The sequence below is a fragment of the Thermothelomyces heterothallicus genome, assembly GCF_042370625.1.
Source record: "Thermothelomyces heterothallicus CBS 202.75 unplaced genomic scaffold P884_scaffold_4, whole genome shotgun sequence".
Lineage (NCBI taxonomy): Eukaryota > Fungi > Ascomycota > Sordariomycetes > Sordariales > Chaetomiaceae > Thermothelomyces > Thermothelomyces heterothallicus.
The window spans coordinates 689,735-704,932 of NW_027192565.1; the positions used below are offsets into that span (position 1 = coordinate 689,735).

General features: G+C 51.8%; 5 protein-coding genes across 5 annotated transcripts; 2 read left to right on the forward strand and 3 right to left on the reverse strand.

Moving 5' to 3' along the window:
- Positions 1 to 3,431: 3,431 nt before the first annotated feature.
- Positions 3,432 to 5,382, reverse strand: P884DRAFT_194118 (Sodium/hydrogen exchanger family-domain-containing protein; the record flags this gene model as incomplete). Its single annotated transcript, XM_069437804.1, has 4 exons — positions 3,432 to 3,670; positions 3,714 to 3,873; positions 3,980 to 5,166; positions 5,265 to 5,382. The coding sequence occupies 4 exons, from the start codon at positions 5,380 to 5,382 to the stop codon at positions 3,432 to 3,434; spliced, it is 1,704 nt and encodes a 567-aa protein (XP_069300064.1).
- On the reverse strand, positions 5,182 to 6,395 carry P884DRAFT_95086 (uncharacterized protein). Its single transcript, XM_069446192.1, has 2 exons — positions 6,152 to 6,395; positions 5,182 to 6,082 (listed from the first exon to the last, which is right to left on the reverse strand). The coding sequence occupies exons 1-2, from the start codon at positions 6,279 to 6,281 to the stop codon at positions 5,544 to 5,546; spliced, it is 669 nt and encodes a 222-aa protein (XP_069300065.1). The 5' UTR covers positions 6,282 to 6,395; the 3' UTR covers positions 5,182 to 5,543.
- Positions 6,396 to 6,834: 439 nt separating this feature from the next.
- On the reverse strand, positions 6,835 to 8,135 carry P884DRAFT_275481 (cytidine deaminase-like protein; the record flags this gene model as incomplete). Its single annotated transcript, XM_069442847.1, has 2 exons — positions 6,835 to 7,885; positions 7,942 to 8,135. The coding sequence occupies 2 exons, from the start codon at positions 8,133 to 8,135 to the stop codon at positions 6,835 to 6,837; spliced, it is 1,245 nt and encodes a 414-aa protein (XP_069300066.1).
- Positions 8,136 to 10,813: 2,678 nt separating this feature from the next.
- On the forward strand, positions 10,814 to 11,146 carry P884DRAFT_193807 (uncharacterized protein; the record flags this gene model as incomplete). The annotated part of the gene is made up of 1 exon (XM_069437781.1): positions 10,814 to 11,146. One exon carries the CDS (start codon positions 10,814 to 10,816, stop codon positions 11,144 to 11,146), a length of 333 nt encoding a protein of 110 aa, XP_069300067.1.
- An 801-nt stretch (positions 11,147 to 11,947) lies between these two features.
- On the forward strand, positions 11,948 to 14,396 carry P884DRAFT_194228 (6-phosphofructo-2-kinase-domain-containing protein; the record flags this gene model as incomplete). Its single annotated transcript, XM_069437816.1, has 5 exons — positions 11,948 to 12,096; positions 12,148 to 12,462; positions 12,551 to 13,223; positions 13,282 to 13,443; positions 13,539 to 14,396. 5 exons carry the CDS (start codon positions 11,948 to 11,950, stop codon positions 14,394 to 14,396), a joined length of 2,157 nt encoding a protein of 718 aa, XP_069300068.1.
- Between the last annotated feature and the right edge of the window lie 802 nt (positions 14,397 to 15,198).

The following is a 15,198-nucleotide window of genomic DNA, read 5'->3' on the forward strand; positions in this document are numbered from 1 at the left end:
CAAATCATAAATGAAAATAAACAAGTTTCTATAGAAGTAATCTTCTTACTACTATTATTAATAAGGCCTATATTAGACTAGTAGTACTTCTTAACCGCCTCGAAAGTAATAGCTATATTATTTGTAAGTATAGTAATATAGTAGCGATAGCACTTATTAAGCGTAAGCAAATCCTCGGAGTTAGCTATATCCGGCTTTAGGGCCAAAACGACCTTATATATAGACTAAATAATAATTATAAGATTAACTATATCACTAGTTATAGCACTAGTAGCCTAAACTATCATTAATACCTAGGGAATCGCTCCTAAAATGTATACTTACTAGGAGGTAGCTTATCTAGTAGCCCTAGTAATACTAAAAACATTTAAACAAGCTAGTAATAGGATACGTACATTGAACGTTAAAAGGAACCTCGTCGTTTACGTTAATATCCTTAATAGCGCCACGTAAATACTATATATATAATAGCAAGTTAGCCATACTAAGCTACTAAATCTCTATAGTATCGCTATAGATATAAGAATAAAGATTTGAAAATTGAAAATTATTATAGGTAACTAAAATAAGAACGTTTCGTAAAGGATAAGGTTAAGGATTACAAGAAAATTAAGAACAAAGAGCGGCCCTCTAAGAAAGTTAAATATCATTTCTATCGCTATGACAGAGACCTTCCTAACGCTACGATAACCACTAGATATATTTATAATAAAGCGAACCTTTAGATAAAAATACTTAAACCGTAACTATAACAATAGTAACATAGCTACAAATATAAAGGCGCCTAGTACCTACCTAATCATAGTATAATCACGATCTAAACAATAAGTATAAAATACTAAAAGAATATCGAAACGCTACTACGGAATAAAGTCAGATTAAAGCTATTCTGACAGGGCCTACGGATAGGCCCTTTAAGGGGGAGAGTAAATTGTCACGAACGTAACCCGACCTGACCTACGACAGGCTACAGAGGGCTACGCTAGGCGCTGATAGGTATAACCCTATAAACAATGGGTATGGTCAGGGTATGGCCGGAGGAATAAGCGGCCGATTCGGGGTATAAAATGTACCTATTAGACTATAGATCCGAGAGGGAGGTTTTAGCTCCCTAAGGATTAGTCCTCTAAATAACCTACCTACCTGCCCTAGGAAGATAATTGACTCTCCTGCCTATAAACCCCGCTCGAACCTATCTAGTAGGCCCTATGATAGTGCTACCTCCATGCCAAGTTAGCCTAGTAGTAGGCCCTTCTAACACTATAGTTCTACTCTTAGTATATACTTTATTAACCTAGATAATATTACTCCTAAAGATTTGGTCTATATATCTATACTATTAGAAGAATATATATATTAGCTACTTATCCTAGATAACTTTATAAGATATTATAATCTCGAACTTTATAAATATTATATCTTATTTAATATTCTTATTATCTTCCTCCCTCCCTATTTAATATATTTTATCTAGCTAATAGATATAAGAGTCTTTTACTATTTTAAGGAAGTATATTAATAATGTCTCTAATAGGTAGTTCGAAATAGTAATCTTATATTTATATAGGTAGACTTTATTAAAGGATTCTAGGAAATCTAGGAAGCTAGTTTTAGACGTCAAAATATTATAGTAAGATTTAAAAAGACTAGTCTTTTTCTACCAAATCAATATATTATAATAGACTAGATCAAGGAAAAAGTATTATCTAGTATAGCTATTAGATATCTTATAATAATTCCTAATAATAAGCGATAGGTATATATAAAAAAAGGTATTAATTATATCTAAGAGTAGTATCTTAAGCTTTTTAATTTATTAATACAAGAATATTTTTAGGATATTATATTAATAGTTAATAAGGGTTAGCTAGTATATAAATATCTTAAGAACTTTATAAAGGACAAGAGAGCCTATCTAGCTATACTATCTACTAAGAAAATATAAGGCTAACTTATTAAGCTAATAAGAGAGGTTATAATAAGTATAACCATTTAATATATTTATTAGGTTTAAGAGATCTAAGCTTAGAAGAATACTAAGGCTATTCGAGATACTAGCCGAAAAGCTACCTATATTACCATTAAGCGGATTAAATAAGATTATAGGGAGGAATATAAAGTCTAGAAGAAGCGCCCTAAAAATAAGATTCCTAGTACTAATAGGTATCGCCTTTATATAGCAATCTTTACTAAATTCCTAGAAAAGACTAACAAGAACGACTATCTTCCTCTTAATAATAACTACCCTCTTTAGGTTCTACCAAAGGAGCGTTAGCTACTGGCGTTTTTTAACTTAGGAGATAGAAAGGAAGTCCTAATCCCTTGGTTAGCAAAGAAGCTATTATCAGAAGTCAAACTCCTATCCTCTAAGTATCTTAGGATATAGATTAGTAGTATGTCTATAATATCAATTGATAATAATAATAATAATAGATTTAACTTTATAGATAGTAAAGATAAGTAAGAGGAGAATACTAAGTTACTATCTCTATCTAGGGTTAAGAAGGAGTCACCATATATAGCTATTATCAAGGATATTAAGAGGTTTAAGAAGCGATATACCTATAAGTTAGCAGTAGCTACACTAGGGATAGTAACGCTAGGGATAGTAACACTAGGGATAGTAATGCTAGGGACAGAAGATAATAACTATTGCTAGGAGGCTAAAAGAGAAGGCATTACCACAATTAAGAGCGATAGGGATAAGGAGTATAATATAGAGGGAGAGGGAGACAAAGGCAAGTTATATAACCAATTGTTCGACTAATTATAACCGGATAGAATTAAATTTTACTACGTTTTTAAGCTTTTTAGAACCTAGTTTACAATTAGACTATTTACAGCTATTTGAGGCTATTGTTACGAGGGTAATTAAACTTGATGGCACCTTTTGTATAGATACGAAAGTATGGGAAATTTGGTGATGTGTCTGGCAATATTGGCATGTCCGGGGGTTTTGGCCCCACCTGTCGGGAGACAGGTGGTAGTACTGAACTAATTAGTCAGCACTAACCACCGGGTAGTTCATCCGGTTTGACAGCTTACACTAGAGCATGGACGGAGGATGGATCGGAGTTCCAATCAACGCAAGTGTATGGCCTCTACCAAAAAAGAGCGGAGACGCTTCGCTCATGGTGCTACATAGACTGTGTACAGGTATACTTGGACGGACCACAAACTGAACGGAGTGATCCCCCTGAAAGGCCCTGGGCGAAGGCGACATAGAAAACAACAACGATGACAGTAATAATATTAATAATCAACACCGGTCAAAGTTTTAGTCTTTGACGTTCGCGCTACTCATGGAGGCAGGCCAGGGCGCGCTCGCATCTCTTCAAATGGCGACTGCCACACAGAAGGGGGACAGGAAGGGGAGCAAGCAGCCAGACTGCTCTCTCCTGTTAAGCCTCCGAGCTGCCAAGCTGTGCTTATTAGCGCTCAGCGCGGCCATGTCCGCACGTTTCCGGGGTTCCGGCCATCGTCGGCTCGTCGGGGAGCCGAATCATCCGCCGCTCGCACGGCACGGAAGCATGGGCCGGCGCGACTTGACTGGCTTCCACCACGTCGACTAGAACGTCCTTGCCGTGATGCGATGCCTTCCGCCGATCATGCACAGCCTCTCCCGGCCTAGGCTGAACCTTGCGCCCGGATGGTCCCCTGGCCCTGACGCCTCAGCCCGGTGCCGGGTTCGTCTCCAGGTCCGCCTTTCGGACCGGGTCGCACGGCACGCGAGCCCTCTCCGCGATCGAGCAGAAGAGAGGAAGCCGGGCTTCCGAGAGGTCCGAAGGGCGGCGACGCCAAGGGGTCGCGGGAGGCAGTCCCTGGTAGAAAGTGACCTATTTTTCCGAACGAGATGCTCAGACCGTGGATGAACTCGAAGGCTATTTGTTAGCTGGCACCGCTCTCCTCGAGGTCTCGGATTGTTCCGACGAGAAAGAGAGAGAGAGAGAGAGAGAGAGAGAGAGAGAGAGAGACTTACGGTGCTGCAAATGGTAGTGAACCACACCACCACGGTCACCGCCTCGGGTAGCAACCTGACATCGGCCCTGGGTTTCCCGTCCACGTCCAGCGTACGCAGGAAGCCCAAGGCGACGTAGAGGTAAAAAATGGCCGAGACGCCGACGGGGCCGAAGAAGCCGACGAAGACGGCTTGCCGCGCCTGCGCGATCGGCGGGATGAACCAGTGCAGCAGAAACACCCAGGGCAGGCGGCGCGCCAGCAGCACCAGGGCCGCGAGCGCGACCAGCTTGCCGAGCGGGACGACGGGGCTGGCGCGGAACGCCTCCCAGGGGCACACGGCGCCGTACCACAGGAAGACGGGGACGGTGAGGAGCATGTCGGCGGCCGGCTGCAGCGAGTCGTCGAGGGCGTCGAGGCGGAACCGGTCGTCCCACGCGAACGCGCTGCCCGCCGCGAAGCAGGCGAGCGCGTCGTCGCTGCCGATCATGCCGCACGTCCCGACGACGAAGAGGGCGAGGGAGACGGCCGGCACGAGGAAGCTCTGGCGGTCGACGATCCGGCGCTCCTCGGCCCGGCGCAGCAGCTCCCTGGCCAGCCAGCCCACCACCGCGCCGTACACGATGCCCAGCAGCACGGCGTAGCCCCAGACCTCGCCGAACCACTGCCCCACCGCCGCCCTCACGCCGCCGCCGCGGTGGTGGTCAGCCGCAGGACCGTCCCCGCTCCCGTCCCCGAGGCACTTGATCAAGTACAGGGCAAGGAAGAGGAACGGATACGCAAGCGCGCCGTTCGCCCCCGCCTCGGCGACGACGAGGTCCTGCAGGCCCTTGGGGTGGTTGCGGTCGGCGAAGCGGCTCTTCATGATGAGGCTGGACAGCACGGGGTCGGTGGGGGCGACGCAGGCGCCGACGGCGAGGGCGTGGAGGAGGGGGAGGTCCGGCACGAGGGCCCAGACCAGCAGGCTGGCGACGATCCACATGGCGGCCATGACGGGCCCGAGCAGCAGCGCTAGCGGCCTCCACTGCCTCCTGAGGTAGCGGCTGGGCAGCTGGACGCCAGCCAGCACCAGCTGGACGCCGAGCACGAGCCGCGACAAGGCCAGCGTGATGGAGGCGAGCTTATCGGGGGAGCCGAGGGCGTACTCGAGCGGGCGGATGAAGTTGGCGGCGCGCGGAGAGAGGGCGACGCCGACGAGGAGGGAGACGGCTAAGACAGGGCCGCGTTAGCGTGCTCCGACCGCTTTTTCTCCGGCCGCTCAGCGGCGCGGAGGCTCGGCCCTGCGGGTCATGCTCGGTGCGACATACGGGCCTCGGAGAGGTAGAAGCTCCCCTTGAAGAGGTACGAGACCGAGCCGAGGAGCGACAACCAACCGCCCAGCACGCTGAGAAGAATGTTGAAGTTGGTGGTGGCCAGAGTCGGCATCTTGGCCGTTTCCACAGAAGTGGTCGGGTTCTGGATCCCTAGATGTTAGTCGTTGTATTGCGAAGAGAATCTCCGTCGCGGCTCGTTCTCGAAATCTCGAAACGTCTTTGTCTACCGGTGATGTTGCACTTCAACATTCGACGGCGAGGACAGTCCCGAGACTACCACAGCAACACCCAAGTAAAGCTCGTGTTATCGAACCGCAGGCACCGAGCTATCGAGTCTGCTGTTTGCAATATGGGACGCGGCCCCGGCTGCGGCAAAGCGTTTGTCCTTCCATGTCTCGTTTGAGTGCGGCTCCAGACTCCTTCCTTCCTTCGATAGGAACCTTGATTCTCCGGGATGCAAGGAGTCGGGCGTGTACGAGAGCGCTCGAGAGGAGTGAGCCGACAATGATGAAGTTTTGCAGTCAGAAGGTTGCGCAAGTGCTGACGTTGACTGCGCGCCCTTCGCGAGCCCTTCGAGGTCCTTCGTTGAGGCTCGGCGGTCGCATCGGCGCTGATCTTCTTCTGAGAATTCGATCGGCAGCGGGTTGACCCACACATCTGCGGCTTGATGCTGCGGGTTTGCCCGCGTTTGTTCCTTCCTCCTGATTGTCCCCCCGCCCTCTTCCCCGGATCGTTGACACCATTTGTGCGGCTCCAGCCGAGACGATCTTGGAGTTTGTTTGCACCCTCGGGATTCATCAAGGCCCAGCTTTCTGGCCAGGATTGTAGGTGCGGTCAGGTACCTATAAAATGCCTGTTATAGCGCCGAACTGTTGCCTCACCTGCATCGGTCAATGGTCTATTGATGCCGCAAACTGCACCAGTTTGAATGTGGGTGTGTTTGTAAGAACCGGAGGTGTGGCTCTGCCATTTTGGTTTTATCGGCCGAGGAAGAGATGCTCTGCGCGGCATATCGTCCGTCTGCTGCTATCGCCAGCCGCCAAACCAAGTATCACGTATGATGGGAAGGAAATCTATCCGTAACCCTTCAGCAAGCCCCAATACTCGTGGCACAATTGCATGAATATGGTTGTTTGTTCATACTTCAAGTGGTTCTGGGGTCTTGACCATTCCTCGGCTTAAAAAAAAATAAACATGTTATCTTGACCAACGCCGTCTAACCCTTGTCATAATGTGCCTCTAACTGTTCCATGCGCCGGTTAGTCCGTTCCACATCCGGCAACGCCAGGCTCGCAGAGACTGCCTATCTAACGCCGGCCTCCAGTACCCCAGTTGCTCAGCAAAGAAAGAAAAAAAAAAAAAAGAAGTTGGGTGGGGGGGGGGGGGGGGGGGGGGGGGGCAGGTTGGGGTTTATGACCATCGCGCCCACAATGCCCAATTCGACGAGAGAACTACCGAACTCCCCTGGCTTCTGCTTTGCCAACCAAAAGCAATGCCGATAATGCACACGAGATCCTTACAAACTATACATGCCACGTCAAGCTAGACGAGGAGCGGGCAGGTACTAGGCATGAGTCGCCCCATCGACCTTAAGCGGCTGCAGACAGCCGCTCGATTCCCATTCCCAGGCGACCATGCTCCAGTTCAGCTCCCGCCGCCAGAACAAGCCGAGCCCTCGGCCGCCGTCGGCACCCTTGAGGGCAGGATGACCCCGGCCACGATCCTCCGCGCAGAGCCCGCCCGTCAGCGGCATACGGTGACGGAAGACGACCTTGCCCATGCGCGAATGAAGGATGGCCATTGAGCACATAACGCAAGGCTCGTGTGTGAGGTACATCTCGAGCCCGTGGCACAGGTAGCCGTCCGGGTTCGGGTGCTCCAAGTCATAAACCGCTTTCTCGTCGTCAAGGAGTGGCTTGTCCTGAAAGGCCTCGAACTCAAGAATGGGCTCCGGCCTGGTCTCCGTCTTTCGGTTCTCGGCTCGGACAAGCTTCTGCGCAACGATACTGATGGCGCGCATCGCCGAATGTGCCATTGGGTTCCCAGAGCACCCAACCTTTCCTCGCGGACACCAGCGAGCATCGCCAGCAAGGGCAACAAGCGTTGTCCTCCCCTCGTGCCGCTGAATGATGCAGGCACCCATTGGCTCACCATAGCCCGAGGCGTGAGATTCCCTCGCCACCTTGTGCGCTAGCGCCATCCATATCGCGGTGTCGTTGGCTATCTCCTCTGTTTGTCGAGCAATCATGGAAGGATGGGGCCCCAGCGGGTTATTCTTCCGATATAGCGAAGGCCAGAAGTGCTGCGACCACATGGCAGCCTGGACCTGCGATGTTGGAGGCACCATCGGAACTGGGATCCGCCGAAGGAACACTTCTTCTTCCATCCCCTCTATCGTAGAGAGCGCTTGAGCGACCTCGTCACGGTTGAGAAGGTTCTCAGGGCCCACGATTATGTATATCCAACTCGACTTGCCCGTGTGTATCTGTCGGCTCTGCGGGGACTCGTTCATGAACTGCGCCTTGAGGTGAGCTGGCAGGTCCGACGGCTTTGCGCACCTGCGTAGATGAGGGAGACCCTTAATGATCTCATCTGGTAGCAGGTTGCGTAGCAGACTGTGGAGGTTAGCACGAACAGAAGAGCAGCTCAGACCCGATAGCTGGATGCTTACAGTATGGCCGGGTTGGCCGCCTTGGTCGGCGTGCGAGTGATCAGCACATGTCCCGTTTGATAGTCGTCGCGCAACTCGAGCGTCGTCTTCAACGGGATTAAAACACCATGCTCGATGTCCTCCTGGACAAGCTCCCGCACAATGGGGTCTTGGGCTGCAAGCGATCTCTTAATGCTCCTGTCATCCTCACCCATCTTGTCGGATGCAACGTTCGGAGCAAAACGCTCAGCTATCCGGAGGCGGAGTGTAGGGCGCTCAGCAGGTCTGCAACCGAGGGGAGCATGCGATGGCCTGGTATCGAGAACGGCGGGATGAGAGACGAAGTCTGAGAAGATCTTCAGGCTCTGGTCCGAGAGCTGCGGGGGTTGTGCGAGCGAATGGAGGCGGCAGAGTGAGCCGAAGGTTGGAAGAGACGGTCGCGGATAAGAGAAACGAACGAAGTGCGGGAAAGCATAGCCTGCACAAATCGCAGCCTGAGCTTGAAGGAAAGAACAGGCCCTGTTCCTCATGAACAGGAAGCTGCCCAGAAGCGGCCGGACCTATCTCCTCCCTTTCGGCTTTGTGGTTGCGACGGAAAATTACTGGCAGCCCAGCCCCACAGCCGAGAGGAACCTTGTTCCTGAGTGGATCCTGGGGTCACTTCAGCAATACATAAACTACGGCACTGGACGATGGCAGGCGAGACCGCAGCTACTACACTACTACAAGTAGGGCATTTGCAGGCTCCCGCTTCTTCCGCAGCTGAAAAGGGCAGGGGCCTCCATTTACACCTCACTGTACTGTACCTGCATAGCTACAGTACACTAGATGACCCCGCGTTATGCCCTCTTGCTGCATCTGCCTCATTCCAGCTGCCATATTCGCGACCCTAACGCTACGCTGCCTTGCGGTTGCACTCACTGGATCCGACTATCCAGCTGGTCGATGCCCGGCCTCAATGAAATCCGATTGACTGAACTCTCCGGAAGGCTTGAGATTCCGAAAAAAAAAACCATGCTGTGAGCTTCATATTGCGACTAGACCATCTTTAGAACAACGTCCTGCGACCGAAAACCGGTGTCGGTGTCTGGAATTGGGTAGCACTGTGCCGCCCAAGCAGAGATGGCTTGGTGATGTATGCACGACGTCGTGCAGCTACAAAACAGCTGCTATTCGGCACATGGATGTCGACGGTAGGAAGGGAGCGACCCCATATAAAACATGTAACAATACACCGACCTTTGTGTGAGAACACCGTGACGAGACAAAGTGTGTAAAAGCCGAGTATACCTTAGGAATACGGATTAGTGTACATAAGACCAAGAAAAATAAGTGGAACATGACGAGAATCGGAAAGCAGCCGACATCGAACAAAGGGCGTACCTGAGGTACCGAGTATGGTATTCTTGCTCGTGTAACCCCAGGTACTTAGGTACTTCTAAACAAGCTTCTTACTTCATAGCTAGTGTACTCCGTACAAGTACTTGTAGTGTAGGGTGAGGCGGGGGGCCGTCGTCCCATTCTTCCCTGCCTACCTCGCCCCTCTCTAGGTAATCTCTGATTGCTTCCGGTCGTGCCGCAGTCTCAAGTCCCAAAGTTCCATCCTTCCCTCATCGGACGTATCGTGAAAGGCTCCGATGTTGCCCCCGACAGCGCCTCACTTTTCTACCTGCCTGACCCGGAACTGCTCAGGGCGCTGCAGGGTCCCTAGTAAGCGGAGTTCGCAGCTCGGATCCGCTCCACTCTGGATGCTCTGAACCAGAGAGACGGGAGCAGTCCGTTGGGATCAAATTTCGCTGCCTGTCAGAGCTCTCGACACCTGATGTGTTGACCTCAGTACGGCAAAGTACGGCAAGATACGGTTACTCTGGAAATAGAAAAAAAGGTGCAGGAGAGGCTTGAGCATAGCCGGGCACTTGCAGAACGGATGTCCGGGTCGCTACCCGCAGACAACCCATCCACACTCTACACTACTGTACGCTACCGGGTTCTTGGCGCCGACCGGGGACGTAGGCCCACCGTATGCATGTACGGATTACAGTACACCTCCTCCAGGATAAATAATCCTAGTGCGATACATGCCCCACAACTAACGCAAATCAGAAAAGTGGCCAAGAAGTCTAGGTATAACTAACCCAATACAAATTTCTATAATATAAAAGTATCAATACCTAGTCTTGCCCCCCTGGTTTTCAATTACCTTTGCAAGCTATCAGGGCATTAAGTGTGCGAGGCACTAGAGACACTTAGGGGGTACTGCCTCCCACGCCTCCAGAACAGCCGGTCAAAGCCCTGTAAGACTTAGCGATTGAACATCGTAGCGATGTTCAAGCCAATCCTTCATCCAGTGCCATACATTCTCAATAGGGCTCAAATCTAGGCTTCGAGCCAGCCACTGTAGGACCTGGATTCCTATACTCTAATATTGGCTGAACTTGGCTCCTAACCTAGGGATTTATCTGTAAGTACCTTCGTATAGAAAATTATTAGGAGAGTGACATGGTGTGATGATTGTGTAAGTGGCTTGCAAAAAAGTGAAGAAAAGTGGGGTATGTATCGCACTAGGATTATTTATCCTGGAGGAGGTGTACACCTGTACTACGTATGATGGGTAAGTTTGACCCCCTGTCTGGGTATCAACAGGGGCCCTGACAGGCAGGCGCAGGCGGAAAAAACTGGTGGTAGAGGCACAAGAGGTTTTTCCGAGAGAGCCCTGGTCGGTACCTGGGCAGGGGGTGAAACTTTGGCTCCCTACCACGGTACATGTACAGTACCTTCAGTTTTGCGCGTGGGGGTTCTCTTCAACCTTTGAAAATTGAGTAGCATCGTATTCCAAATATGCATCCCCAATATGCGGAGCAAACCTCCTTGGAATCACTCTTCATGGACAGAAATGTCAGGACAGGCGTGTGTTGGACCTTTTTTATTAGTTTCCTGTAAGTTTGCAACAGCATCGCTTGGCTTTATCGAAGATCTCATTACCAAGCCCACCATTGAGATCATGATGTCGGCGTCCCCAACCGATCTCCAGAAACCAAGAAAATGCCAAGTCGGCCGTTTTCTGCGAGTAGCAAAGATCCGCATTGCCTGCAATCTGGCAAGGTCGTTGAGCTCTGACGTTAAGAGACGGAAGGGCGAGACGCAGCGGGACAGAGGGAGAACACCCCGATTTGTTGACCCGGCACATGTCGGGAAGGCCAGCGAAGGGGGCCGCTTCGGGTTCTGACTGCATCGGGGATATTCCGTATCAGAAAGAGGCGACCTTCTCGAGATATAAGGATTCCCAGGAGCCCCGTTGAGGTCGCGCTCTCGGCTCGGCTGCAGTTGAACAACAGAGGAGCTGATCTCAGACTCGGGGCGCACGGCAGACTGAGACCAAGCTGCCAGTGGCCTGCCAATCTGTGCCCAACCACAAGCTTCTGGGCGGTGCAACCGGGCTCAGCATCGACAGTCATCTGCCTGCCATTTCCTGGATTTTGTATCTTGTCGGCGCATGCCCTTATTTGTTGTCAACTCTTGGCATCAGCGGGCGTAATGAGGCAGGGCAAGGAACAGGCCACCGCGCAAGTTTGCGAGTTGAGTCACTCCACAGCGAGTTCGGTGCAACGAGACCACTTACGTCATTCCCTTTTCCAACTCGAACCCCCGTGCCCCAGGAGCCTCCAAAAAGCCCACGTCTCCATCGCGCCAAAAAAGTCGCTTTCGCCTCGCATTCGACAGAGGACTGCGCCTTCACTACGCTAGACGCAAGAAAAACGTGCGATCCGTGCATCCGCGTGTCAAAGTGAGTGGCCTCTGTTCCAACCTCGTCTTCATCGCGACCGAGGCGATCAGCGCAGATTGCACCCCGGGCTGTTTCTCGCCATGCCACCGAGACCCGGTACCATTCATCGATTGGTCCCGGCCAGCCCAGCACGCTTCTGAATGACACCGGCCCACGCTTGGCCTTTTGCGCACCATATCCCTGTTTTGCTCTTGCGTTAGGTGATTTGCTAATATCTTCCAACTGCACCCCGCCCGCGGACCCATGCCCGAGCCCCTGCAGCCTTCTTTTTTCCATGTCGCGGCATCTGGCTCCGATCCCCGACCAAGCCAGTCTGCATGTCAAAGGTCTCTTCCCTCTTTCTTTTTCATATATCTCCCTTTTCGGTCTTCCTTCATCCGCTATTTGCGATTGTCGATAATCCTCGCGCAATCGACACCACAGCTGACCTAGAAAGCATCTAGAGAAGACGCCGCTGTTGCGCCGCAGTCATCGTCACTGACGCTGCGGAAACTTGCTATGAGCCATCGGATGGGTGCAACGGCTTCTGATCCCTCTTCACCCACGATTCAAGCAATCGGCGATAGCCACCATGGAGCAGAAGCGCACCCGCTTCACAGCGTCTTACCTCCCCCAGCCTTAACCAATGCGCTGAAGGAGAGTCTCAGGACGGCTGGCGCCGGCCAATCCGGTCACCCCATCGGAGTCCCCAATGGCCTCCATTTCGACTCGCCGTATTCGCGCAGCATATCCTCAACGGCCCCGGGTTCGCCACGGATGTAAGTCAACAGCTTCGGCACGTTGTTGCCGGGCAATGCAGCACGACCCGAATCACTTGTGCCACCCTTGCTAACCAACGCACCACAGTCCTCCGGTCAGGCAGAACTCTGGAAGCCACACGCCGAGGATCCGCCCGCATGCGACAACGCTCAACATCCCGGGGATGACGCGCTCCAGAGCATCTCCCGATGGCCGCATTCCGGACAGAGACGTGGCCGCCAAGTTGGTCATCATTATGGTCGGCCTACCAGCCCGAGGCAAATCCTACATCACGAAGAAGATTCAGCGCTACTTGTCATGGCAACAGCACAATACCAAGATCTTCAACGTGGGCAACCGCCGACGCATTGCCGCCGGCATGGTCAACCCGACCGATGCGTCTCCGACTAATGCCGCCAACGGGCACGACGTGCCGAGCCAGGCCGCCACCATCCTGTCCAAGGGCACGAAAGGTCCGGATATAGTTGTTGAGGAACCGACAGCGCTTGATCTCAACAAGGGCAAGCCCGTCCCCAAAATGGATCAGTCCGCTGCGTTTTTCGATCCGAAGAACGAAGCCGCGGCCAAACTCCGCGAGCAGGTGGCGCTCGACACCCTCGACGAGCTCCTCACCTACCTGCTCCACCAAGGTGGCGCTGTGGGCATTCTGGATGCAACCAACAGCACCATTCAACGGCGGAAGCTTCTTGTGGAGCGTATCAAGGCGCGAGAGCCGAAGTTGGGCATCCTCTTCATTGAGAGCGTATGTCACGATCAGAATGTCAGTACCATGTCCCGCACGCTCCATTGTTCCAGTTTCCTGGGCTAACACGACGCAGCTCCTCGAGGCAAACATGCGTCTCAAGCTCTTTGGTCCAGATTACAAGGATCAAGACCCGCACATGGCCCTGGAGGATTTCAAGAAACGAGTGGCGGCATACGAGAGCGCTTATGAACCGCTCGGGAAGTGGGAGGAAGATAATGACCTGCAATACATTCAGGTACGTCTCGTTGACTCTCCCCCCCATAACCCCCCCCCCCCCCCCCCCCCAAAAAAAAAAAAAAAAACCGTCATTCGTTGACTAACAGCTTGCAGATGATCGACGTGGGCCGGAAGATCATCCAGCACCGACTCCGGGGCTTCCTGAGTGGCGGCATTGTCTCGTACCTTACCACGTTCAACCTATCCCCCAGGCAAATCTGGATCACACGCCACGGTCAGAGCGAGGATAACAGGGCGCATAGGCTCGGCGGTGACTCAGAGCTGACAGAGCGCGGTCACTATTACGGCCAAGCTCTGTACAACTTTATCACCTATAAACGCAAGGAGTGGCTCATTCAGCAGAAGAACAAGATCGCATCGTCCAACTTTCCGCCGCAGCCAGGTGACAACACGCCACCCTATCCGGAGCTGTTTCAGGAGCTGGACGACAAGAATTTCTGCGTCTGGACTTCGATGCTCAAGCGCAGTATCGAGACGGCGGAATACTTCGAGGCGGATGACGACTATGATGTCAAGGCTTGGGAGATGCTGAACGAGATGAACGCGGGCGCATTCGAGGGCATGACGTACGACGAGATTGCCGAGAAGTATCCAGAGGAGTTTGAGAAACGAGCCAGGGATAAGCTCCAGTATATCTACCCCGGTTTGGGTGGCGAAGGCTACCTGCAAATCATCAGCAGGCTCCGGGATATGGTGCGCGAGATTGAGCGCATTACGGACCACGTCCTCATCATCGGGCACCGGTCCGTCTGCCGCGTCTTGATGGCCTATTTCATGGATCTCACGAGAGACGACATTGCAGATCTCGACGTGCCGCTTGGCATGTTGTACGCCATCGAACCTAAGCCGTACGGTATCGAGTTCCACGCATACAAATACAACGAGGAGACGTTTTGGTTTGACGAGTTGCCCAACTACAAGCCGCGGAAGACGGTTGATAGGAACTCGTGAGCGATCGCTGGTACGACGCCCTGTACGAATACACAATCTTGACACGGGGTGAATGGGACATTCGGCGTTGGCGGTCACTCACAACGGTTGTCGAGGGACGACATGGATCAGCTGATTTTAATGCGGTTTTTTTTTTTTTTGGAACCTTTTCCTTACGTTTTCGTTTTTCCTCCCTTTTTATGGCATACACACAAGTTTGGGTTGGGAAGAGGGTCGCGATTTTTGATACCTTGGAGAGAATTGGAGATTGAACCGAACCTTACACGGGCCGTGGTTGGTAATCGCAGCGGATGATTGGTCTGGGATGAGGAAGGTCTGCATTTTGGTTGGCTCAACGGTTGTGGCTTCCGGCTCTTTCTGGAAGCAATGGGGTATATTTGTCGCCCCTCGTCTATTCGAATTGTTCGTTCAGATCATAATGCTGCTTGATTTGCGGCGTTGCAAAGAGTGCACAATTGCTACAGCTCGATGGCTGCAAATGACTACAGCTCGGACAGGCTGCAAGATACGACACCACAGCGGTATTCGCGCCGTGGGCGGCACTCCTGGACCAACTGGTACGGTCTGCAGAAGTGGTGATAATATGCGTTGATTCTTCCAAGTGCCAGAGGCACTTGGGGATGCTGTCTAAATACATGTCGACGACCCCTGGCTCATCATCCCTGTTGGTGGGTCAGTCAGATCTGACCCAACCGACAGCTATATGCTGTAACAGAACCAAACGAAGAGCCGGGAAGGAAAAGGAAGAATATCCCAGCTCAACCACCTGTTTCCCACGGGGTATAATAATCAACAACAATGT

Excerpts from the sequence above, each read along its gene's own strand:
- P884DRAFT_95086 (XM_069446192.1), bottom strand. The coding sequence starts at position 6,281 with ATGCCGCGCAGAGCATCTCTTCCTCGGCCGATAAAACCAAAATGGCAG. Across the intron at positions 6,083-6,151 it reads TAGACCATTGACCGATGCAG|AAAGCTGGGCCTTGATGAAT; the intron begins GTGAGGCAACAG and ends AATCCTGGCCAG.